Genomic DNA, 25,683 nt, shown 5'->3' on the forward strand with positions numbered 1-25,683 from the left:
TAGTGGATGGTTTTGCTGCAATGGGATTCCCTAACTGTGGTGGGGCGATAGACGGAACCCATATCCCTATCTTGGCTCCGGAGCACCAAGCCACCGAGTACATAAACCGCAAGGGGTACTTTTCAATGGTGCTGCAAGCACTTGTGGATCACAAGGGACGTTTCACGAACATCAACGCGGACTGGGCGGGAAGGGTTCATGACGCTCGCGTCTTCAGGAACACTACTCTGTTTAAAGGGCTGCAGCAAGGGACTTACTTTCCGGACCAGAAAATAACCGTTGGGGATGTTGAAATGCCAATAGTTATTCTTGGGGACCCAGCCTACCCCTTAATGCCATGGCTCATGAAGCCATACACAGGCAGCCTGGACAGGAGTCAGGAGCTGTTTAACTACAGGCTAAGCAAGTGCAGAATGGTGGTAGAATGTGCATTTGGCCGTTTAAAAGGTCGCTGGCGATCATTATTGACTCGCTCTGACCTCAGCCAAAGAAATCTCCCTATTATTTCTGCTTGCTGCGTGCCCCACAATCTCTGTGAAAGTAAGGGGGAGACCTTTATGGCGGGGTGGGAGGCTGAGGCAAATCGCCTGGCTGCTGATTACGCGCAGCCAGACACCAGGGCGATTAGAAGAGCACACCAGGAAGCGCTGTGCATCAGAGAAGCTTTGAAAACCAGTTTCATGACTGGCCAGGCTACAGTGTGAAATATCTGTTTGTTTCTCCTGCATGAAAACCCGCCCCCTTTATTGACTCATTTTCTGTAAGGAACCCACCCTCCCCCTTCCTCCAGCTTTCTTTCAAACCAAATAAAGTCACTATCATTTAAAAATCATTTATTCTTTATTAATAGATTAGAAAAAGAGGGAGGGAACCCGGGTGGGATTTGGGAGGAGGATCGGTGGGAAGGAAAAGGCCACTAAAAAAAGGTTAAAAAAATGACAGCCTTTTGCTTGGGCTGTCTACTGGGGTGGAATGGGAAGGTGTACGGAGCCCCCTCCCCCCCCCCGCGTTCTTACACGTCTGGGTGAGGAGGATATGGAACATGGGGAGGGGGGAGGGGGGAACGGGCTGTAGCGGCAGTCTGTTTTCCTGCAGCCGTTCCTGAAGCTCCACCAGACGCCGGAGCATGTCTGTTTGCTCACGCAGCAGCCCCAGCGTTGCATCCTGCCGCCTCTGATCTTCCTGCCGCCACCTCTCATGTCGAGCGTCCCTCATGTCCTCACGTTGGTCCCTCCTGTCCTCACGTTCACTGGCTTCTTTCCTATACTTTGAAACCGTTTCCTTCCACTCATTCAGATGAGCTCTGTCACTGCGGCTGGATTCCATAATTTCAGAAAACATCTCATCTCGCGTTCTCTTCTTACGACGCCTTATCTGTGATAGCCTTCGGGATGGAGGAGGGAGGCTTGAGGAATTTGCAGCTGCTGTAGGGAGGGGAAAAAAGAGAGAATTGTTTAAAAAGATACATTTTGCAGAACAATGCTTATACTCTTTCACGGTGACCAACACTATTCACATTACATGGCACATGTGATTTCTGTGCAAGGTCGCATTTTGCCTCTTAATGCTGAGTGCCTGTGGCTTTGCTGCTAGAGATCACAGGTCCGGGCAACAGAATTCGGCTTGCATGCGGCCATGGTAAGCCATTGTCTTACAGCTTCTGCGCCCTCCTTTCCCACATACCAAGCATAGCCTGCAGAGTGCTGCGGTTTTTCTGTTAACATTCAGCAGCAGCAGAAAACAAACTAACCACCCCACCCCCCCCACCCCGCCATGAATTCTCTGGGATGATCGCTGTACCCCTCCCCCCACCGCGTGGCTGGTATCAGGGAAGATCCCTGCTCGCCAAACGCGAAAAGCTCAGGGCCAATTTCCCATCTGCGCTTGGCTAACTGCAGGGAAGGATTTATTTTCCGCCACAGGCAAACAGCCCAGTAGGAACGGCCACCTCTGCCCCCTTAATTAAGTTCCCGTGTTTCAACCAGGTTACCATGAGTGATATCACTCTCCTGAGGATTACACAACAAGATAAAGAACGGATGTTGCTTGAATGCCAGCAAACACCGGGACCATACGCTGCCAGGCTTTGTCAGGCAATGATACCAGATTACTTGCTGCAAGCATGGCGTGGTCAAGTGTCCTACCATGGAGGACGGAATAAGGATGCACTGCCCAGAAACCTTGTGGCAAGGCTTTTGGAGTACCTCCAGGAGAGCTTCATGGAGATGTCCCTGGAGGATTTCCGCTCCATCCCCAGACACGTTAACAGACTTTTCCAGTAGCTGAACTGACCGCGAATGCATCCCAAGTCCTCAGGGCAAAGTAATCATTAAAAACCGTTTGCTTTTAAAACAAGTTTTATATTTTAAAAGGTAAACTCACCTGAGGTCCCTTCCATGGGGTCAGGGTCTTGGGTACTGGGTTGGGAGGGTACTTCAGTCAGGGTGAGAAAAAGATCCTGGCTGTTGGGGAGAACGGAGTGCTGTGTGCTCTCTGCAAGCTCGTCCTCCTCGTCCTCCTCCTCCTCCTCTCCCCCATCGGCAGAATCCTCAGGTGTAACTGATGAGACTATCCCCGACCCGGAATCCACGATCACAGGTGGGGTAGTGGTGGCAGTCCCCCCTAGAATTGCATGCCGCTTGGTGTAGAAGCGGCATGTCCGCGGCTCTGACCCGGAGCGACCGTTTGCCTCCTTTGTTTTTTGATAGGCTTGTCTGAGCTCCTTGACTTTCACGCGGCACTGATCTGAGTCCCTATTGTGGCCTCTCTCCATCATGCCCTTGGAGATTTTTTCAAAAGTTTTGGCATTTCGTCTTTTAGAACGAAGTTCTGCAAGCACTGAATCCTCTCCCCATACAGCGATCAGATCCAGTACCTCCTGTACGGTCCATGCTGGTGCTCTTTTTCGATTATCAGCCTGCATGGTTACCTGTGCTGATGAGCTATCTGTGGTCACCTGTGCTCTCCACGCTGGGCAAACAGGAAATGAAATTCAAATGTTCGCGGGGCTTTTCCTGTCTACCTGGCCAGTGCATCCGAGTTTAGATTGCTGTCCAGAGCGGTCACAATGATGCACTGTGGGATAGCTCCCGGAGGCCAATACCATCGAATTGCGGCCACACTATCCCTAAATCGAAATGTTAAAATCGATTTTGGCGCTACTCCGCTCGTCGGGGTGGAGTACAGAAATCGATTTAAAGGGCCCTTTACATCAAAATAAATAGCGTCGTTGTGTGGACGGTTGCAGGGTAAATTCGAATTAAAGCTGATAAATCCGAATTAAAGTCGTAGTGTAGACCAGGCCCTAAATGCAACTTAAGGCAAACATACACTCCTTTGTTCAAGACAGGACTTTTTGACCACTTTGGTGGAACGTGAGTTTTGAACATCATACACGGTAGTCTTATAACTTCACATACAATGTTGCCACATGTATTTTATCAGGTCAATATTGACCAGCAAAGTATGAGTTTTCAAATGATATCTTACAAAGGCACACCTACTATGAAGATTATTACAGTAGTGTGTAGGGTGTGAATGCTGGGGTGTGTTCCGTCACACGGCCATTAACACTTTTTTACTTTCTTTGTATGCAAATTTAGCTGGGCAAGGTGGTGAGTGGTTGTTTTACTATGTCAGCATTTTAGATGGCTGGAAATATATTAGGAAGATCTTCATAGTATTTTTATTTCACATTTACAGTCGTGACTCAAAATGCCAGTTATGCTAATTTCACTCTGAGGAATTTAGAACATTATTTGTGATCTAAATCTGTACTAGTTTTATTCATCAAGTAGCTCTCAGGTAGCTTGGCTTTCAGGCAGAAAGACCGTATTTTTCTTTTCATAACTTTTTTTTTTTTTTCTCCTGAAGGGACCAGCTGTAATGTGGAGCCCAACATTTCTAGTGTAAAGAAGAAGCGTGAAACTGTTCAGTCACAATATTCTAGTTTCCGACCAAAAAGGTAATATCCTGAAACACACTTTTTCTCTTTGCTGGCTTGCTACATGACATTTGAATAAAATTGAAGAGATTAGCAAGAAACTAGAAGATGCAGTGCCTTCCTGGTTTTTACATCAGTTGGATTGGAGTAAGGATGATCTTATCTAGGTGGTAAGTGTTTTGTGTCCTCTCCTCTGCCCATCATGAACTTTTTTTCTAAGTGACTCTTGCCTACATTCTCAATTGTTTTTATCCCTCTTGCCAGTATAATAGTATCAAAGGTGGTAACTGTAATCCATTCTTGTAGTAATGCTGTTTTCATACCCATTGAATTTTTTAAAAAGAATGTAAACAACAAGGTTAGATTGCTTCGTTTATCTGCCAGTGTCCATAGCAGCAATATTCTCTTTTCTTTCCCAAGCTGCAGCTTACTGTTGTCAGAAATACGCTGTAGTGTATATTCTAAGGTGGGAAGTATCACAGACCACTAATTGAGACTGAGCGATAGGTATGATAGCAGTGCCAGGTATTGACTTCACAATTAAAATGAACCAGAAATTCTGTATTTATTATTTAAAAAACTTTGATATAAAATTCTGATGGGCTAAATTCAGTAGTTTTTCTCAGTGTTTCAAGTATACTTTTAGATCAGGCATTCTCAAACTGAGTCGGGACCCCCCAGGTGGGTCACATACCCAATTTTAATGGGGTTGCCAAGGATGGTGTTAGACTTGCTGGGACCCAGGGCTGAAGCCAGAGCCCGAGCCCCACCGCCCGGGTCTGAAGCCGAAGACTGAGCCCCACTGCCCAGGACTAAGATTACATGCCCCTTGCCCAGGGCAGAAGCTCTTGAGCTTCAGCTTTGGCCCCCACCTCTTTGTGGTGGGGCTCGGGCGGACTCAGTCTTTGGTCCCCCTCCTGGGATCGTGTAGTAATTTTTGTTGTCAGAAGGGGTCACGGAGCAATGAAGTTTGAGAACCACTGCTTTAGATGCATTGTTCTGTAGACAAAAGGGACAGCTTTTGGCTTGATTTGTGTTTGAAACATATTAATATGTTCATGCCATTTCATCATGGCACAGCTTGTTCTTTTTATTGGTTAGTGTAAAGATCTGTTTTTGTTTTTTTACATTTATGAGAAAATAGTCTCTCTACAGAATTTTTTTTGCATATTGAAGTACAACAATGAACAGAGTACATTTTGTTTTGTCCCCCACCCTCAGAGGAACTTTTCAAAGCGTATTGGCCATATCTATTGCATGTTAGTCTGTGTGGCTAAAACACGCTCTTCAAGTTTTAGTACTGGTTGTGAAGTTTTTATTTTAATATTTTAGAGCTAAAGCTGAGAAACCCAAATATACAGTAAGCAGTGACTCAGAAGAATCTGAAGAGTGGCTACCACAACAAACAAGAAGTGAGCTGTATTTAAATAATTGGGTTAAAATAGAATTTAATTTCATTCAGTTTTTAATAATCAATTGTTTTTCTTTTCAGCCAAATGTGAAAAAGATCTCCCAGCAACCAGAAAGAGAAGTAAAAGTATGTTTCTTTGGAGTATAAGTATGTTTTCATACCAGAAATTTAAGCAGAAATTGTACACTAGAAGATACTTCAGACCAACTTCTTATCAAGAAAATCTATATTACAAATGTTTCAGTAAAACTCCTGCAGACGTGTGTTTAATGCTGTAAGCATGTAACTCGGTTTAACCATTTATAAGAGTAAATTTATCTATTAGAAGTAGAACCTTGAACTCTTATTTAAGAAAGGGCTATTGAGCTAGCCTAGTGTTGATGCACTCCTTCCCTGGGCTTATGTTTCTTACTTCTTCAGCCAGAAAAGCTGTTAAGTAATGATGTGACAGGCTTTGAAGAGAATCCTTTCCTCAGTGGTAAAAGGGATGGGATAGTGGAAGGTTTAATGAGGAAACATGAGATGCTTTAGATTCTGACAAGCATGGGTAGTATGTAGGCACAGAGATGGAAAAAGCGCATTTGAAAGGCAAAGCTATATTACAAGATAAAATGCTTAGATGCTAATCTAAAAGTATAAGAACATACGTTATTTGTCAAACTAAATACCTCGCATGGAAGAAAATCTGAAAGACTATAGGTATTCTGCATTGAGGGCTTGTTTACATAAACACTTTGCAGCAACCTGGGATGTAAATCTACCTCATGCTTCCTTGCCTGCACTACGTGTCTGTGAGGACACAGCTGGCGTGCACTAAAAGTTCCCTAGTGCGCTTTGATCTATGCTGCTTTGAAACCAGAGTAAATCCCAGCACACTAGGGAACTTTTCGTGCTCAGCAGCAGAGTCCACATGGGCACTTAGTGCATGGCAGGCTAGTGGAGGGTAGGTTTACACCCCAGCTTGATGTGGGCTAAGTGTTTGTGTAAACAAGTCTAAAGTACTTTATGTATGTGTGTACTCCTGGAGTGAAACTTGTGCTAAATCGTTTGTCCTAATAGCCGATAGATTCTGTCCCTTTGAGAGTTACTCCATGTTAATAGAACAGGAGTACTTGTGGCACCTTAGAGACTAACAAATTTATTAGAGCATAAGCTTTCGTGGACTACAGCCCACTTCTTCGGATGCATCCTAAGGTGCCACAAGTACTCCTGTTCTTTTTACGGATACAGACTAACACGGCTGCTACTCTGAAACCGTCCATGTTAATAGCTACCTGTAAAACAGTGAGAAAATCAGTTTGTTTGGTTAACAGGTTTCACTTAGTGTGACATAAATGTAACAAAAATATACCTACCCATGCACACATTTTTAAAATGTCTTGCATTTGGATGTGGTCTTTTGGCAGCAGCTTCTTGCATTATCCAAGAAGACACAGGCTTTGCGTCTGCTCTTGCATCTCCATCTGCTCCATTAAAAAAGAAAGCAAAGAAAAAAGGTAATGCAGAAATAAACACAAGTCTTATGAATTTTTATTTCTTTTCAAACTGAAATACTATACAGATGGTTCTTATCCTGTGAAGTTTACATTATTTTGATGGGGACCTCCAAAAGGACTACAGGGAACTACCCAATTTTTATTTTTTTTATTTTTATTTTTTTAGCATTGTGTTTGTTATAATCTTTCAAAATAAAGGATTAAGGTAAATGATTATCCTGCTGAGTGTCACTTCTATTTTCTCAGATACTGCAAGTGTACAGTCTGTTAAGAAAAATGATTCTGAAGAGGGTCCCAGAACAACACTGATCATATGTCCGCTCTCTGTCCTAAGCAACTGGATTGTAGGTTTTACATTATCATGTTAATTCTTGAATATTTTGTGACTCTTAATTATGACAGTACAAATAACATTGCTCCAGTAACATGTCATTTGACTAAAAATTACTGCTTCTCCTAATTTTGAAATAAAGCAGTTATTCAAAAAATAGGTAACTTTTAGCATTGTTGATTTATTGCAGTTAACTCACTTGATTAACTCAAAAAAATTAATTGCAATTAATCGCCGTTTTAATCACACTGTAAAACAAGAATACCAATTTAAATTTATTAAATATTTTGGATTTTTTCTACATTTTCAAATATATTTATTTCAGTTACAACACAGAATGCAATGTGCACAGTGCTCGCTTTATAATGTTTTTATTACAAATATTTGCACTGTAAAAATGATAAAAGGAATAGTATTTTTCAATTCACCTCATATAAATACCATAGTGCAGTCTTTTTATCATGAAAGCGCAACTTACAAATGTAGTTTTGTTGTTTTTGAGTGCAGTTATGTAAAAAAAAAAAAAAAAAAAAAAAAAAGGCAGTGCAAAACTTTAGCGCCTGCAGGTCCACTCAGTCCTACTTTTTGTGCAGCCAGTCGCTACAAGAAAGAAATTTGTTTATATTTACGGGAGATATGCTGCTCACTTCTTATTTACGATGTCACCTGAAAGTGAGAACTGACGTTTGCATGGCACTTTTGTAGCCGGCATTGCAAGGTATTTACGTGCCAGATATGCTAAACATCTCCTGCAAATGTAAACAAACTTGTTTGTCTGAGCGATTGGCTGAACAAGAAGTAGGCCTGTGTGGACCTGTAGGCTCTAAAGTTTGACATTGTTTTATTTTTGAATGCAGTTATTTTTTGTACATAATTCTACATTTGTAAGTTTAACTTTCATGATAAAGAGATTGCACTACAGTACTTATATTAAGTCAATTGAAAAATACTGTTTTATTTTTACAGTGCAAATATTTATAATTAAATATAAAGTGTTACTGTAAACTTTGTATTCTGTGTTGTAATTGAAATCAATATATTTGAAAATGTGGAAAACATCCAAAAATATTTATATAAATGGTATTCTATTATTGTTTAACAGTGATTAATCGCAATTAATTTTTTTAATCGCTTGACAGCCCTAGTAATTTTTGATACTAGAACAAATTGAAGTGACATAGTGGTCCCATGAGACTAAGTGGCTTTTATTCACTGATATCATGTCCATTAAAGAGCTACAAATACTGGTCACCCTGTGAGGAGAGTCATTATTGAGCAAATGGGTTCCACACAGGTTCACAGTTCCACCCTCCTTTTTTATTGCAGGAGAGAAGTTCATTGTTTGTAAACATGTTAAAGGGACACTCAGCTTAAAAATCACATGTCTTTGTCGAAGCTTTATGCCATTGGATTTTACAACACAAAGATAATTAAAACTGAAAAGAGATGAGAGAAAATACTCTTGCTTTTTCAATTTTTTGTTGTTGGTCTGTTTAAATTTTTTTTGTAAAACTACAAAATTGGACGGTGGACTTGGCATTTGAAACTACAGTTTTCATGTCATTGTTTGAAATTGAGACAAATTCACAAATAGTTTTGAATCAACTGAAACTGCAAACTATTCATCTGAAAAATCTTGCCTCGCTCTAGCTATAATTCCTTCTCTAGATTCTGGTGATTCGTGAAGTTACTATAATAAAGTTACCAGAAATAATGCTGCCTCATACTTATTCAGTAATGGAGAAACTTGCAGAAAACTCAACAAATGAAGCTTCGTGTGGAGAACTCAGAGTGAGGGAGATTAAAGTACTCCCTCCATATATTATATTTGCGTCCTAGAACTGTGATAAACTGATTTCAATAAAAAGTATCTTTAGACTTTACCCCTTCTTTTTGTCAGCAGCTCTAATTCTGCAACATGGTGCTAGTGCTGGAGAGCGACAAAGGCGAAACACTTTAGAAACAAAAAAGAAAGGGACAAGTGAAGAACAACTATTTTATTTAAAAGAGGAGCAAAAATTTAAACACTAATGATGAAAAGTAGATTTTGAAAATCTTTCATTTTAAATAAAATGTTGTTAGTAGCACGAGACATACTAATAATTTTTAACCTGTCATTCTTTCATTTATTTTTTCTTATTTATTCAGAAATGCCATTGTAGCTTTATTTCACATGTGTAAAAAATATCTCCTCCCTCCGTCCCTCCCCTCAACTCCATTGCAGTACAATTCCTTGTGACTCACTATGAAGCTTTGCTTTGTTTTTGGTTCTGTTTTTGCTGTAATTAAGTTGGCTACTACAGTTCCCTCTGCCTCTCTTATCCCAAAACAGTTGACTTTTGTTATATGTCCTATGTTCCACCATTGGTAGTTGCAGTATGCCACAGAGTCGGAACAGAATCTACAGTTGTTTTTGTAAGCCATCCTTAAAGAATATAGTTATGTGGCAACATTTGATTCATCGCAGTTTCTCTAATGACTTTTCTTTCAGGACCAGTTTGAACAACATATCAGGCCAGATGTTCACTTGAATATATATGTTTATTATGGTCCTGATCGCAGCAAAGACCCATCATTTCTTTCAAAACAAGACATAGTACTAACAACCTACAACATTTTAGCCAGCGATTATGGAGTAAGTAAAATACTAAATGTCTTTATAGCAACTTTTTATATCAGATGATATAAAACCAAACAAACTTAAAATGGCCATTTATGAAGAGTGGGAGGCGTTCTTTGAATGTATCTATTGTATTATTTTTAGCAGTTAAATTCCCCACAGATTCTGACTGCATTGGGTTTGATCTAGTCTGGGGCTGAGCAGGGTTTTCCTTACAATTTCAGTTCTGGGTAGCAGTGGGCTGTGCTAGATCTGGGCACCTGAACTGAGAGCAGGGAGTGTGTATCTTTAGTGCTGTCAGTGACCCCTCAGTCCCCTGGCAGCATGGAGGAGGAAGCTGCCTGATTCAGCTGCGGGGGGGAAAGAGTCAGACTTGAGCGGAGAGCAGGTTAGGACAGGCAACTGGAGGAAAGGCGAAAACTGGGACTTGGGGCAGGGTTGGCAATTGGTAATTTGGGACTAGGTGTGCAAGGAGATTAGGAGTAGGGGGGGCAGATGGGCTGAGAGGCAGCAGATAGAGGTATGGGTAGAGACTGAGGTTGGATGAAGAGCTTGAGGAAGAGACTGGGGCTTATCTCCTTCCCACATTGGTTCTAAGATGGGAGGGAGGACTGAACTGACAAGGAACTAGGGTGCAAAGGTAGAACAAGAACTGGTTGGGAAAAGAGACCTGGGACAAAGAGCTGGGGGTATGGGGGGACACTAAAACTGAATGAGGAGCCCTGGAGGCCAGTCAGGATGGGAAGTGTGGGTGGAGAGGAAGATGGAGGCTGGGATAGCAAAGAGACAGAGGACTGTGTGAGCAAGGAGATTGGGGACAGGAAGCTAGGGGATGGGTGGGAACTAGGGTTGGGCAGGGGAAATGAAAGTGGGGGAGAAGAATAACCGATGGGGAGCCCTGAGGGGTGAGGCAAGGATTTTCTGGGCAAGGGGACTGGGATTGGGTAGACCAAGAGAATGGGACTGAGGCAAGGAGCCATGATGGAAAAGAGACTGGACTGGGACAGGGCAGAAGAGATTGAGGTTGAAGGGCAGCGGTGGGGGGAGGGAGAGGATTAAGCAGAAGTGTTTGTTCTCACTATATAGGGTACTCCCCTCAGGAGCTTGGAATGGAACCCAAGGTTCTTGAGTCTCACCTTTGCTCTGATGTCAGCAAAAAATCTGTGAAACCCTCTGGCAAAATGTCCCAGCCCCTTCTAGTGGTGATCCACACTAAGGGCTTGTCTATACTTGCGTGCTGGTTTGGCGGCTGGCAATCGAACTTCTGGGTTCGATTTATCGCGTCTTGTCTGGACGCGATAAATCGAACCCAGAAGTGCTGCCCGTCGACTCCAGTAATCCTGCTCGCCACGAGGAGTACGCGGAGTCAACGGGGGAGCCTGCCTGCCGCGTCTGGACCGCGGTAAGTTCGAACTAATGTACGTCGACTTCAGCTACATTATTCACATAGCTGAAGTTGCGTACCTTAGTTCGAATTGGGGGATTAGTGTAGACCAGGCCTAAGGATGACCACATACTACTGCTATTAGTTACTCTGTTAGCTCAATTTGGAGAGCTCTCTGCAGTGGATCTAAAGGTTCCAACTCTGCTGCTTAATTTTACACAGCCAAGGCACTTCAGTCAAGCTTTTTGAATTGCATAGTTAGGGCCCTACCAAATTCACAGTCCATTTTGGTCAATTTCATGGTCATAGGATTTCAAAAATAATGAATTTCATGGTTTCAGCTATTTTTAAGTCTGAAATTTCACTTTGTTGTAATTGTAGGGGGTCCTTACCCAAAAAGGAGTTGTGGAGGGGTCACGGGGTTATTGTGAGGGGGGGTTGTGGTACTGCTACCCTTATTTCTGCACTGCTGCTGGCCCCACCGCTGCCTTCAGAGATGGGCAGGTGAAGAGCGGTGGCTGCTGGCTGGGATCCCAGCTTTGAAGGCAGGACCGCCATGAAATCTATACTGTATAGGGTAAAAGCACACAAAAGACCAGATTTCACGGTCCGTGATGTGTTTTTCATGGCTGTGAATTTGGTAGGACTCTATGCATAGTCTATGAAAGTATGTAAAAACTGATTGTTTTATTGAGGGATGTATTAATTTCCTGAATAAGATATCTGTTATATGTGAATCCATGCATTTGGCTAGGTTTGTTTTCATACAAATCTCAGTCCTTTTAAAATATCTGGGTATCAGTTGTTTGAAATGGCCCCTCCTATTTAATTTAGCATCATGTAGCCCACTTCTCTGCTTTCTGCTCTGGTCACCCTTTTGCATCCTCTTAGTCCTAGGCACTTGATTTACATTTCCAGGGATTCTTTAAATCCAAAAGAGTGGGTTCCTCACATTCCTCGTTTTACTGTTCTTTGAGTAAGCAAGATAAAAATGAATATACTTTCTACTATTAGAAATCTGTCTTAATGAATCTACCTCACTTGTGCTATGTGTTAGGTCTATGACTTGATTTATCATAGTTGCAAAAAGGTCTATTTTGATTTGAGTTACAGGATCAAAAATAAAATTGTATTTCAGAGCAGAGGCGATAGCCTGTTACACAGATTAAAGTGGCTGAGAGTGGTGTTGGATGAGGGGCACACAATTCGAAACCCAAATGCTCAGCAAACTAAAGCTGCATTAAATTTGGAGGCACAGAGAAGATGGATACTGACAGGTAAAATATTTTACACTACAATAATTGCAGTGTTAACCTTTATTTTTGTACTACAGTGACACTACATTTTTAAAGAAATGTTTTCATTTTGGCTTTATCCAGAAAACCTAACATTTATTTTGGCTGCTGGGCTCTAAGTTCACACTTATTTTAGACTGCTCTTAAATTAATCTTAGTTCAGAAAGAAGATCTCAAAATGGTTTTGAAAAAGTAATGTCAGAGTTTTTCATAAGTCCTCAGTAGCAAATTAAAAGTCCATAGAAAACTGCTGTAGCTATCATCTTTATAAAAGTTGATGAGAATGCAACCAAATTAAACTATTTAAAATAATGCTATTATCCCAGCTTCATTTTACATGATCAGCAAAGAAGGAAGGGACTGACTCACAAACCAGCATGTTTGATTTCTTTGAAACCCAGATTTTTTTTGTTCACTTAGTCCTTGATTCAGGAAAAATCCTTGTTCAGGACAACACATAAGCACGTGTTTGGCTTAAATCAATGGCACTTAATCATCTGCCTAACTGTTGGCCTGAGTAGAGATGCTTTCCTGATCTGGGGCCTAAGTGAACTGCAAACCATCTACAACAACTTGCAAACGTGCTGTCTAAGGAATAATGCCCAAAAGGCATGTATTATGGATAGAGCTGGGTGAATAATGGATTTTTTTCCCGTTTGTTGTCAATTCTGAAAAACCGAACAAAATTTTGTTTGGGTTGAATTAGTGAATCAAAAAGTCAAAAAAAATTGAGTCAAAATGATTTTTGGTTTTAATTTTGGGTATTTGGATGTCTAGTTTCACAAAACAGCTGCGAGGGAAGGAAGAAAACCTCTCAAACCTTTACCTCAGTGGCTAGGGTGTTCTCTTGTGTTGTGGGAGATCTTCTCTGCCTGATGTGGAGAAGGGATTTGAACTTGTTTCCCACATTACAGGAGTGTGCCCTAACACTGGACTATGAGAGATTCTGGTATGGGTCTCTCCTGTTCCACCTTTTATAAATTAAAAAGTCACGGGAGCAGGAACTTGAACGTGGGTCTCCCACATCCTGGGTGAGTACTCTAAGCACCAGCCTATATAGTCTTTCTCATTCTCTTTTCTAGGCCCAAAAATTATTCTTTGTCATTCATAGTATCAAATCATAAGATCAGTGGCCAAGTTTCTCTAGTGTCTGCAAACTTTAGATTTCTCACAACAGTCTAGCATTTCAGAGTATTTTTGAAGTATTCCTCTTAGAAAAAGACTCAATCATTTTATTCCGTTTTCAGTCGTTCTTAAGAAGTTATATGTGCCCTTTTTTTTAAATAGAGGGTTTTTTGTTTTCTGGTACAGTAACTCCTCACTTAACGTTGTAGTTATGTTCCTGAAAAATGCGACTTTAAGCGAATCCAATTTCCCTATAAGAATTAATGTAAATGAAGGGGTTAGGTTCAGGGAATTTTTTTTCATCAGACAAAAGACTATATCACACACCTACCTACCTACCTTGGTTGAGGTGGAGGAGTCGGAGGCTTGCATATTTCCCAGAAAATGCCTTACTGCTAAATGATGAATTAGCAATTGGCTGAGCCCTCAAGGGTTAACTCTCATACTCTACAAGGCAGCTGGAATGGAGGGAGGGGGAGACTGCATCCCAGACAGAGAGAGACACCCTGTGTGTGAGAGAGAGATGTGCATTTCCCCTTTAAGTATGCTGACCCTACTCTTAAATACACTGCCTTGTTAATTAGACCAGCTTGCTGAGACCCTGTCATGTGTGTCCCCTGCTCTATGGAAGATAGGGTAAGTGGGGTGCAGGGGGACACCCTGACATTAGCCCCTCTCTTCCTCTCCCCCGCACAGCAAGCAGGAGTCTCGGGGAGCAGCTCCAAGGCAGAGGGCAGGAGCAGCACATGACAGTGAGGGGAGGGAGAGCTGAACTGCCAGCAATTGATAGCCTGCTGGGCAGCTGCTGCACAGGGAACTTAGGGGAGCAGGGAGCATTGCACAACTTTAAACAAGCATGTTCCCTAATTGATCAGCAACGTAACAACAAAACAACGTTAACCAGGATGACTTTAAGTGAGGAGTTACTGTACTATGTGCTCAGTTTGGGCTGAAGCTATCTTTGCATCTGACAGAAAATATTGTTGGTGGAGAAGACTTTGGCTATATCCTTTCAGATCTGCATGCAAGTAGTGTGAAATTTCAGTATTTAAAAATTGCTTGTTTTAAGAATAACCCTTGAAACTGAAAACTTTCACTATACTTGCTTTTCTTTACTTAAACTACTGTGTGTGGTTTTGTTTTATTTTGTTTTTGAATTCCTATTAGTACTCAGCTGCTTGTTTTAAAAGGAGGGGAGAAGCACTGAAGCTTTGGTTCTGAAAACTATTTTTTTAAAAAGACTAAAGGATTTGTAATGACCTTTGCACCTAGACTAAAAGATGAGAGGTCTGACAAGATGATGATGATCTATGAAAAATGAACAAATACAGAGTAACATTTTATGCCTATCGATCTTAACAAAGCCCTTTTGTGTCAAAACTGCTGTGAGCAGGCTGGAATCCCCCCAACTCTTCCAAACCACCAGTTTCTTCTAAATTGCAGACATAACTTCAGCCAAGTGTATGGCTACTTCAGGGGTTTTCTGTGGTAGATGCTGAGACTGCCACTTTGTGCAGAAAACGAGTCATTTTATTATCAGCTGTTGGGGTGTATTTAAAAATTCATTTAAAATAGATTATTTCTTTAAGATCATTTAAAGTCCTAACACTTTTTTTTTTCTTTTTTTGACAGCTCTTCCCTTTACCTGGGGTGTGTTATCTGATGGATTTTAATATGTTGTCCCATTATTATATGGGTTAGAATCTTTGTCAGCCAATTCTCTCTCTCTTCCTCAATCCTGCCTGTTTCTTTAAAGTGGAACTATATGGGAAAACTAATACATTTTAAAATATGCAGTTAAAATAGCTGCAGAAAGACTCCCCTGAAAAAGTGTATGCTAGCGTAATGGTGCTTTGTTTATGAAAACTAATACTTTGAGTCACAGATCCACTATATGAAACAATCTGGAAAAAAAAAAAATTTTGTGCTCTGGGTTTTAAAGCTTTGCTCTGTGTATTTGTGGAGGGTGGACTACTTTTAATCAAATTTATATTTTTGGTTCTTAAGGTTTTCTAGATTCTTTTTCTTATTTTAGGCACTCCTATCCAGAATTCCTTAAAGGATTTGTGGTCTCTTCTCTCCTTTTTAAAACTGAAACCTTTTACTGATAGAGAGTGGTGGCGCAGAACAATCCAGCGCCCTGTCATGCTGGGAGAGCAAGGGGGACTGAGGTATGAAGAGCTTGTAAAATGTTTGTGGATAATAAATCTGATCTTTGGTTGCCAGTGCATCATGACAAACTTACACATTTGTACTTTGTTTAAACATAATGTACATTTTTGGTTCATGAGATTTATTTATACTTCGGTGGTAAAATGCAATACATAGTATATAACTTAGTATGCTATACCGCACTAAAATTATCAAGCTTAGATTTTATGCAAAAGAATCAGACAGTAAACTGAATAAAAAAAAGTTGTGAGTAATTTGTGTTAGTGTACTAAAGACTGGTTCATGTGTCTTTCTAGGCGTTTACAGTCCCTAATTAAAAACATCACCCTTAGGAGAACGAAAACAAGCAAAATTAAAGGAAAGCCTGTTTTGGAGTTACCAGAACGTAAGGTATTTATTCAGCATGTTACGCTTACAGAGGAAGAGAGAAAAATCTATCAGTCTGTGAAGAACGAAGGCAAAGCTGCTATTAGCAGGTAGATAAAAAGATAGACTGTGCAGTTACTGTTAGAGTTGTCAGTTTTCTTTGTAGTCTGACTTCTGAAAACTACCGGTCCAGATATTTCAAGCATATTAGCTGTAATAGCAGAATGTATCTAAAATATGCCAAACTCTCTCTCTCTCTCTCTCTCTCTCTCTCTCTCTCTCTCTCTCTCTCATCTCCCCCCACACACACTTTTCACTCTTAGTATGCCCTGAATTAATAATTGCAAATGACTGTAGCATCTGTTCAATTGTTAGTATGAGGAAGAAAATGAAGAATGGTTTAGCATATGCCATAAATGAGCCTAACTGGCTTTGAGAGAAGCAAAAAGAATACAAAATACACTAACAGTGGTCTTAAAAATAATTCTTTAGCACTTGAAAAACTTGTTTCCTGAAATAATGTATGAGAATAATGTAATGTTCTCCAGAAACAAGTAGAACTTAAATTTAAATGAGTCTTAGGAACTAGTTACTGATATATGATGGTATATGGAACTTCCTACTTTGACCTGTATGGTAAGCGCATATATATAGTTTAGTAAGTTTAGATAACCTGGAAAGATTTTCAGTTTTGCTTTTGCATTTCACAGCTTTAACAAAACAGGACAAAGAAACCGTGGCGCACACACCTTACACAGAGCAGTAATTTTTTCAAAGCATTGCACAAGGTTTCAGCCACATGATTTATTTTAGTTGGTGGCCCACTTACTTCAGTGAAGTTACATTAGTATGGGTGAGTGGAGAACCAGGGTCAATGTAAAATAGGTGACTAAAAGTCTATGTACCTCTTCGAAAATCTACACCACAAGAAGTTTTAATAGTTGAGAATGTTCAGACATTCAGAAGTCCCTGGTTTCTGTGAGTTAAAGTGTACAGTGTAATCGGCTGCAATTTCATTAAAGTCTGGGTCAGATTCAGGGGTCACACTAATATTCAGGGCTACCACTGTTTAGGTAAGTGGTAGTGCTCCAGTTTTGCCATTTGGGTGTGTACACATTTAAAAAAAAACACACAAAAAATGAAAGGGCATGTTTTGCATGAAAAACAGGTAAAAGGTGACTGTAAGAATAGGACACGATTTATGTTGCTGAACTTGACCCATTGAGACCATGTATTTAGGGTATAATGTTTTTCACACTATAATGTTAAAATTGTTCTTCAGGTATTTTAATGAAGGAACTGTTCTAGCACATTATGCAGATGTCCTTGGTGTCTTGCTCAGATTGAGGCAGCTGTGTTGCCATCCTCATCTTTGCACAAATACATCGTCTTCCAGTTGTCAAATAGGTGAGTAGATGAACTTTCTGTATATCGTTCTAAAAACTGTAACAGCATTTTAGTTCGAGTCCCAAGAATAGAAATGTTATTGGTAGATTTTTTTTTTTTACCTGCTGTATTATGGACAAAAACAATTAGCATTTAATTGGGTATATTAATGTGTTCTACCTACAATATTTGGAATTTTTGATTGTTCTTTAAAACATCTCCCCCACTTACCTGCTCCCCCTAACTTATAGTTATATATGCTACTCTTCACATCCCACCAAAGGCAAGCCCTAAAAAAAGAACAAAATATCTAGCTGAGTCATTCAACAACCCATCTACAGTTTACTCATTGGTTCCCATTGTCATCCTTAAATATCTCCCTTACACTATCTTTTTCCTGAACAACCATTCTGAGTGTTCAAATGCTGATTATTTTAATCATTAATATAGGGTTAGGGTGGCTTTTATAAATTGTACTGTAGTTCCATACATGATTTTGTATTAGTGTGTAAATAAATGAGGTATGCTGTCTCTGTAAATGGTGGCTGTGAGATTGTTTGTTTTTTCTGTAATGCTTATGAAAATTTGTGAATGGGTGATCTGTCATTCTAAATTTGATATCCGTTCTGTAATTGCTATGTAAAGTCTGCATGTGCATGCACTAGTGAATTTTATATTTGTGGACTAAGTTCAATCAACATGTATTTTAAGGATGAAAATGGACCTATGTATATTATGAATGGAGGAATAAGGAGCGGCATGTAGATAGGAGGAGGGTGTTGAATGGCTTAACTGCATGTTTTTTGCCTTTTTTTAATGAATTTGGATGTACAGTCTAGCAAACTGAACTTTAAGGTACATGTTTTGGTTTTTATGGTGGTGGAAATTACCAGGGTTTAATGAGTATGTATCAGCGTTGACAGTCTTCTTTTAGTACACGTGATTAGCTATTTGGTATTAATACATATTATCCCCTGTAAGCCCTTTGCAAAGCCCTGATGTTTCCCATGACCTCCTTTCCTTCCCCTGCCCCCATGCCTTGCTCCCTGTCCTGGCCTACTTCTCCCCAGTGCCCTTCACAGCCTAAATTGCCCCCGGGTAGCCTTGCTCCCCATGCTCCCACCATGTTGTCCTTCTTTCCTATTATAATCAACTTTTAATGTTTAGATCTATCAACACTAGTACACATTTAAAAGCTGAATACGTCAGCAAGTACATGTGGGGGGAAGCAGAGCAGAATAGGAGGTCATGGAGGCTAAAAACAGGGAGGAGATGATACTCTCCTCCCTGAATCTGATAGCTCTGCTGTTACAGACCTCAATCAAGCTCTTGACTGTTGAACTGCAGGACGTTTATCAGAGGACCGCTGTGCACTGCTGAGCCATAGAAAGTTTATTAATGTATTGGGCCCACTTCTCCCCTTCTGAGGACAAGAGGATGAGTGAGGTGTGGGGGAACAGCCCTGTAGCTTTATCAGAAGAAGAAACTGCTTCTGCAGTGGAGTTGCAAGCTGTGGGTTTTTCTTTTCCCCATGATCCTTTGCCATTATAGGGGCTAGGACAGAGTGGGGGGAAGGCTGAGAGTTGAAGGCACAGTTTTCGGAATCCAAGAGTGTGCAGCTCCACTGCAGAGGCAGATGTCCCTGTAACTTCAGAAAATGGAAAGTAGCTGCTGGATCTGAGTAGGTCCATTGACTGCATTTAGCACAGTCCAGTTAAGATATCCTGAATATAAGTTATAACTTCTGATGCCCAGTTCTAAAATTTCAAAATGATCATATGTCTGATGTGTCATCAGGATCAGTATGAAGTTTTGAGCTTCTGGAAACAAAGAAATTTGAAAAAATGGGGCAAAACTTAAAAGAAAGCAATTTAAAATATTGCTAAACATTATCCCTAAAAAAAAATAATTCATAGGACATAAATTTTCCATGTAGAGTTTTACTATGCTAAATTTGGACACTACATTCAATTAGTGTGAAACAGATAGATTTGTTCCTCCTTTTAAGCAGAAATCACAGTGCAATCTCAACTATAGAGTAGCTACCAATATCTCCATAATAGAAGCACTGTGTAAAACTGCTGTTGCGTAAACAATGCTCTTTTCCCCTCAGTCACTGAGCACGTTGCATCCTGTACTGATCAGTGTGCCCATAGTCAGTTAGGGTTTCTTGAGTTTTTAGTCTGAGTGACTCAAATTGAATATTCTTAAAAATGTTTTTAGATAGTAATACAGAATTATTCTTGATGATTCTGCCATATTTAAGTGTGTTTATAAATTGTAGGCCAGATCCTTACTGGTGTAAATAAACATGGTTCTGTTGGATTCAATGGAACTATGCTGCTGATCTGGCCCCATGTGTAAAATCTTTTTTTGGTTTTTAACAAAACTATGTTTTCTGTATGTATTAGGTGATAGTACTCCTGAAGAATTACGTGAGAAGTTAGTAAATAAAATGAAGTTGGTTCTCAGCTCTGGCTCAGATGAAGAATGTGCAATTTGCTTGGATTCTCTGAACCTTCCTGTGATAACACACTGCGCACATGTGTTTTGTAAACCATGCATTTGTGAAGTCATCCAAAGTGAACAGGTTAGCTATTTTGTTATTGCATTTAATCGTAGTGACCAATCCCAAAGCAACATGGATTGAGTCTGGACAGCCAGAAGCTTATCTGCCCATTGTGTTGATAAACTACATAGAATTTGTTGAGGCAGTGGGCCATAGTCATCCCTGGTGTAACGGTGTTGACGTCAGTCAGTTTCAACCAGAGCGGCGGTAACGTTGCATTCCAGATGACAAATCATAATCCTATTAATAAATAGAGAGCAGCTGTAAGGCTAAAGAGTATATGATGGATGCTAAGCCTACTGTAATAGCCTAAGGCCCAAATTTTGTCTTTGGAGTTGCACCCGCATGTCCCATAAGCTTTAATAAGAGCCTCACAACTGTTTCTAGTGCACATTTTACCAGTCATTGTTCATTTTTTTTTAATCTCATGATAAAATGGGATTAATTTTTTGAGATTCCTGCTGTGCTATACCAGGTCATTCCTTTTTAGTCTTTGAAATAAAGATGATAGCATCGCGTATAGTGTTGTATGCATACTTTGTTTAAGCCTTTGGCTAGCATGTTCTCCATCTGCATTTAAAAGAAATCAAAATTATTTTGTGTTTTGAAGATGACCAATTAATAGTGAATCTAAAAAGTAAGGTGTGTGTTTTTTCCCAGTGAGGACAAAAACACCTCTCTTTACTATTCGACTGCGACTTTCTGTTGTATTGTTTAACAGCACTTAAATAACTGGAATTTTAAAAAAATTATTCAGTGACTGAAGAAGTCGCTAGCATCATATGGGAGACCCTTTAGGATCTGATCCTTTTTAGCAGTTCTGTTTGTAATTTGTGCAAGTGAGTAAAAAAGATCATTTGGAAGCCCCAACAGTCTTGTAATTTCCCCTACAGCATGTAGACCCACCAACCCCTTTGTATGCCAGCTGTCATCTGTTCAAGCTGTATACCTATGCATTGAGCAGAGGAAATGTGTACTCTAGATTTGTCACCAGAGGTCAGTGGTAATCATTTTATAATAGTTCACTCTGAGGCTACCTACACTATGTTGACGTTGGTGATGCTATTGTCTATCCCCATAGTAAACTGAGTGGAAGGTTAAGGAATGATAGCATGAGATAGCGAAAACTGAGAGTGCAAAGGTAGGTTAGGTAATTTTTTTTCTTTTATTGGACCAATTTCTGTTGGTGGAGGGACAGCTCTCAAGCTACAGAGATCTTCTTCAGGTCTTGAAGGCAACCAGTGGATCTGAGCTAAATACAAGGTGTGACAGATAAGTCTCTTTTAAGTGCATGATTTTTAATGTTGAGCTGACTTATGAATTTAAGTTCTCAGGCTCATTTTTTGAAGGTATTATGCAGGCCCCTTTGAGAAAGGGGACTGACTGAGAGGTCAGATTTGAGGTGATTGTGAAAAGTGTTCACCCAGGAGTGATATGATGTTTTTGTTTTTTAAAATTTTCGGTGTGTGTTCATTCAAGAGCATATTGATTGTCCTCAGTGGTTGGGGCATTTGGTGCACTACATGTTGCGTTAGGCATGTGTAAGACCCATTCATCTTGAAAGGTGCGTTTGTTGGGGGTATTGATCATTTTAGCTGTGGAGATACGTCTGCATGTTTTACATCTGTTTTGGCCTGGTCTCATGCTGCTTTGAGTTGGTGTATCCTGGCCTCTGGGGAGCCTGCTTGATGATGAGCTTGCTGAGGTTGGGTGGTGGTTGAAGGCCAGAAGAGGGTGTTTAGTAAAGATTTATTTAATTGTGTGGTCCCCATCAAGTATGGGTTGTAACTGTTTAATGATACCCTGTATGGTTCCCAGTATGGGGATGGTAGGTAACAACTAAAGGTGTGCTGTCTGTGGGTTTGTTGTTTTCTGTGCTGCAGAAAGTTCTGGGATATTTGGGTGGTCTGTTCCATGATGTGATTTGTCAAATAAATTCACACAGAAAAATGATAAAAGACAAAAACCCCGTATCACCCGTGGATGAACACTTGTCATAAAGCAATCACTCCATATCTGACCTCTCGGTCCCAGTCCTCAAAGGAAACCTGCATAACGCCATCTAAAGATGGGAACTTAAATTCATAACTCTTCTGGACACTAAAAAAAAGCAGCACTGATTTGTGTGGCTTTTTACAGCAAATTGTCACACCACCCTCCTGCCTGCTAATCCTTAATTGCCCACTTCATTTTGAGTGATCTCCTGCAGCATGCGTTGAAACTCTTATGCTTAACAATCTGCCCCACCTTGTATTTAGCTCAGACACTTTGGTTACTTTCTCCAGACCTGAGGAAGAGCTCTGTGTAGTTTGAAAGCTTATCTCACCTACCCTGTCTCTCTCACATGGGAGTAGCCATATTAGGTCAGACCATGATCCATGTTGCCCAGTAACCTGTCTCCAACGGTGACTTTTACCAGAGCTTCAGGGGGAGTGTACAGAACAGGGCATTATGGAGTGATCCACTCTGGGCTTCTGATAGAGATTTAGGGTTGCCCTGAGCATGGGGTTGCGTCCTTGACCATTGTGGCTAATAGCCATTGATAGGACCTTTTCCTTTTTGAATTCTGTTATACTTTTGGCTATCACAACAGAAAGGTCATTGAGTCCAGCCCCCTCCCTTCACCTACTTGGTACTTCAGCAGGACCAAGTACTGATTTTGCCCCAGATCCCTTAGTGGCCCCCTTAAGGATTGAACTCACAACCCTGGGTTTAGGAGGTCAATGCTCAAACCACTGAGCTCTCTCTCTCTCTCTCTCTCTCTCCCCATGGTAATGAGTTTCACAGGTTAGTTATGCATTGTGTGGAAAAAGGACTTCCTCTTATTTGTATTAAACCTGCTGTCTATTAATTTCATAACCACTAGTTTTTGTATTGTGTGAAAGCATAAATAGCACTTCTCTAGTCACTCTTTCCACGCCATTCTTGATTTTTATAGACCTCTATCATATTGCCCTTTAGTTGTCTCTTTTCTAAACTGAATAGCCCTAATCTTCTTAGTCTGTCCTTGTGTGGAAGCCATTCTGTACAGTTGATCATATATATTTGTTGCCCTTCTGTGAATATTTTCCATTCCACTATATCATTTTTGAGATGGGGCAACCAGAATTGGACACAGTATTCAAGATGTGAGCACGCCATGGATTTATATAGTGGCATTTATAATATTTTCTGTCTTATTTTCTATCCCTTTCCTAATAGTGCCTAACATACTGTTAGCCTTTTTGACCACTGCTGTGCATTGAGCTGAAGTTTTCAGAAAGCTAGCCATGGTGACTCCAAGATCTCTTTCTTGGGTGGTAATAGGTGATTTAGAACCCATCATTGAATATGTATAATTGGGATTATTTTTTCCAATGTGGATTCTTTTGCATTTATCAACATTGAATTTCATCTGCCATTTTGTTGATCAGTTACCCTGTTTTGTGAGACCCTTCTGTAACTCCTAGCTGTCTGCTTTGGACTTAATTTTGTACAGTCTGTAAACTTTGCCACTTCACCCCCTTTTCTAAATCATCAATGACTATGTTGAACAGCACAGGTTCCATCCAGTCTCTGTATCCTTGGAGGATCCTGCTGTTTACCTCTCCATTGTGAAAGGCTAGGTATATATGGCCAAGTTTTTTCCTATCTTTCAATCAATTACTGATCTATGAGAGGACCTTCCCTTCATGGCTACTTTAGTTTCCTTAAAAACCTTTGATTAGGATCCTTGTCAAAGGCTTTCTGAAAATTCAAGTACAGTGTGTCAACTTATCTACATGGCTGTTAACTCCCTTAAAGAATTCTGATAGATTAGTGAGGCATGATTTCCCTTCTCCAGCAAATTGTATTTATCTGTGTGTCTGCTTAATTCTGTTCATTACTATAGTTTCCACCAAAGTGCCCAGTATTGAAAATATGCTCACTGGCCTGTAGCCCTTTTTAAAAATCAGCATTACATTAGCTGCCTTCCAGTCATCTGGTACAGGGGCTGATTTCTGTGATAGGTTGCATACCACTGTTAGTAGTTCTGCAATTCATATTTGATTCATATTCAGAACTCTTGGGTGAATACTATCTGGTCCTTGTGAATTAATACTTTTTAGTTTATTAACTTGTTCTAAAACCTCTTCTATTAACACATCAGTTTGGGACAGTTCTTCAGATATGTTGCCCCAAAAGAATAGGTCTGATGTGGGTACAGACGCTCCCTGGGTTACGCAAACCTGCACTTATGGAAGAAGTTCCGTAAGCGGTTTTTTTTGTTTTTTTGCGTAATTGTTGGGTATATGTCCCTGACATACGCAAAATTTGACTTACACAAGGCGTTCCGGACGGAATGCTTGCGTAAGTCGAGAAGCATCTGTATCTCCCCTACATCCTCTGTAGTGAATATTGATGCAAAATATTCATTTAGCTTCTCTGCAATGGCCTTGTCTTCCTTGAGTTCTCCTTTAACACTTTTGTTGTGTAGTGGCCCCATTGCCTGTTTGGCAGGCTTCCTGCTTCTGATGTACTTTAAAAAAAAAAAAAAATTCCTTGGGACCAACACAGTTACAACACTACCTATCATTTTTGAGTAGTCTTGTGTTAGTCAACTGTCAGGGGAGAAGAATTATTTCAAAATTGTCAAACTTTATTTCTTACATGGATGTCATTCTCTCTTGTCATAATTCAGCAGTCAAAACCTCAAACCAGAAGTTTTTTTTGTTAAGGCTGTTAAGTTTTTTTTTTTTTTGGGGGGGGGGGGTAAAAGTTTCCTTTTCCTTCTCTAGAGCTCGTAGACTAGAACTCTTGCCCTTCTCCATTCCTGCAGCACAGACAATCCATACTATGTTTGTTGAATACAGCCCCATGGAAATGTTAATAGAGAAATTCTTGGCTCTGCCTTAACCAGGTCTCCATTTCAGTGGGAGCAAATATTTGCAGGCATAAAATTATGTCTGCAGTTATTTGCACCTATAAAAAATGACCGCCAGTGTCCGAATATCTGCCCCTAAATATAGCATAAACACATCCCTACGCTGAACTTTAAAAATGAAATGTGAAAGATTAACTGCAAAGAGAGAAGACTATCCTTGAGCTAAGAACTCAGATATTTTTTTAAAAATGGTTTATTTTTCTGCTTCTAATATTTTGAAGACAGAGCTTTTCTCTTCCCTCCCTTTTCCAGAAGACCTGAATGATATACCATATTTAGCTCAAAGTTTAAAAATAAACAAATGTTTGGGTTGTTCCAAACAAATATTTTCAATTTTTTTTGAAGTGTAAATAAAATAGTATTAAAATGGAAACGTCAGTGTAGTCTTAATGGTGTAGCACAGGGGTTGGCAACCTCTCAGAAGTGGTGTGTTGAGTCTTCATTTATTCACTCTAATTTAAGGTTTTGCTTGCCAGTAATACATTTTAACATTTTTAGAAGGTCTCTTTCTATAAGTCTAGAATATACAACTAAACTATTGTTGTATGTAAAGTAAATAAGGTTTTTTTAAAATGTTTAAGAAGCTTCATTTAAAATTAAATTAAAATGCAGAGCCCCCCGGACCGGTGGCCAGGACCCGGGCAGTGTGAGTGCCACTGAAAATCAGCTTGTGTGCCGCCTT

General features: G+C 40.2%; 1 protein-coding gene across 4 annotated transcripts in view; it reads left to right on the top strand.

The window, feature by feature from the left end:
• The window catches only part of HLTF (helicase like transcription factor), a 54,644-nt gene that overhangs the window by 18,347 nt on the left and 10,614 nt on the right, over positions 1-25,683 (top strand). For 2 of the 4 annotated variants that reach the window (XM_005312908.4, XM_042853657.2), the window contains 11 exons: positions 3,874-3,964; positions 5,276-5,355; positions 5,436-5,480; positions 6,761-6,850; positions 7,097-7,194; positions 9,673-9,816; positions 12,324-12,462; positions 15,641-15,776; positions 16,074-16,253; positions 17,426-17,550; positions 19,941-20,119. In XM_005312908.4, the coding sequence (XP_005312965.2) occupies positions 3,874-3,964; positions 5,276-5,355; positions 5,436-5,480; positions 6,761-6,850; positions 7,097-7,194; positions 9,673-9,816; positions 12,324-12,462; positions 15,641-15,776; positions 16,074-16,253; positions 17,426-17,550; positions 19,941-20,119 (1,307 nt within the window). The remainder of the gene's footprint in view (positions 1-3,873; positions 3,965-5,275; positions 5,356-5,435; positions 5,481-6,760; positions 6,851-7,096; positions 7,195-9,672; positions 9,817-12,323; positions 12,463-15,640; positions 15,777-16,073; positions 16,254-17,425; positions 17,551-19,940; positions 20,120-25,683) is intronic. The other 2 variants (XM_005312909.4, XM_042853656.2) reach the window with 2 other exon arrangements.

This window comes from Chrysemys picta, chromosome 9 (genome assembly GCF_011386835.1).
Source record: "Chrysemys picta bellii isolate R12L10 chromosome 9, ASM1138683v2, whole genome shotgun sequence".
Classification (NCBI taxonomy): domain Eukaryota; kingdom Metazoa; phylum Chordata; order Testudines; family Emydidae; genus Chrysemys; species Chrysemys picta.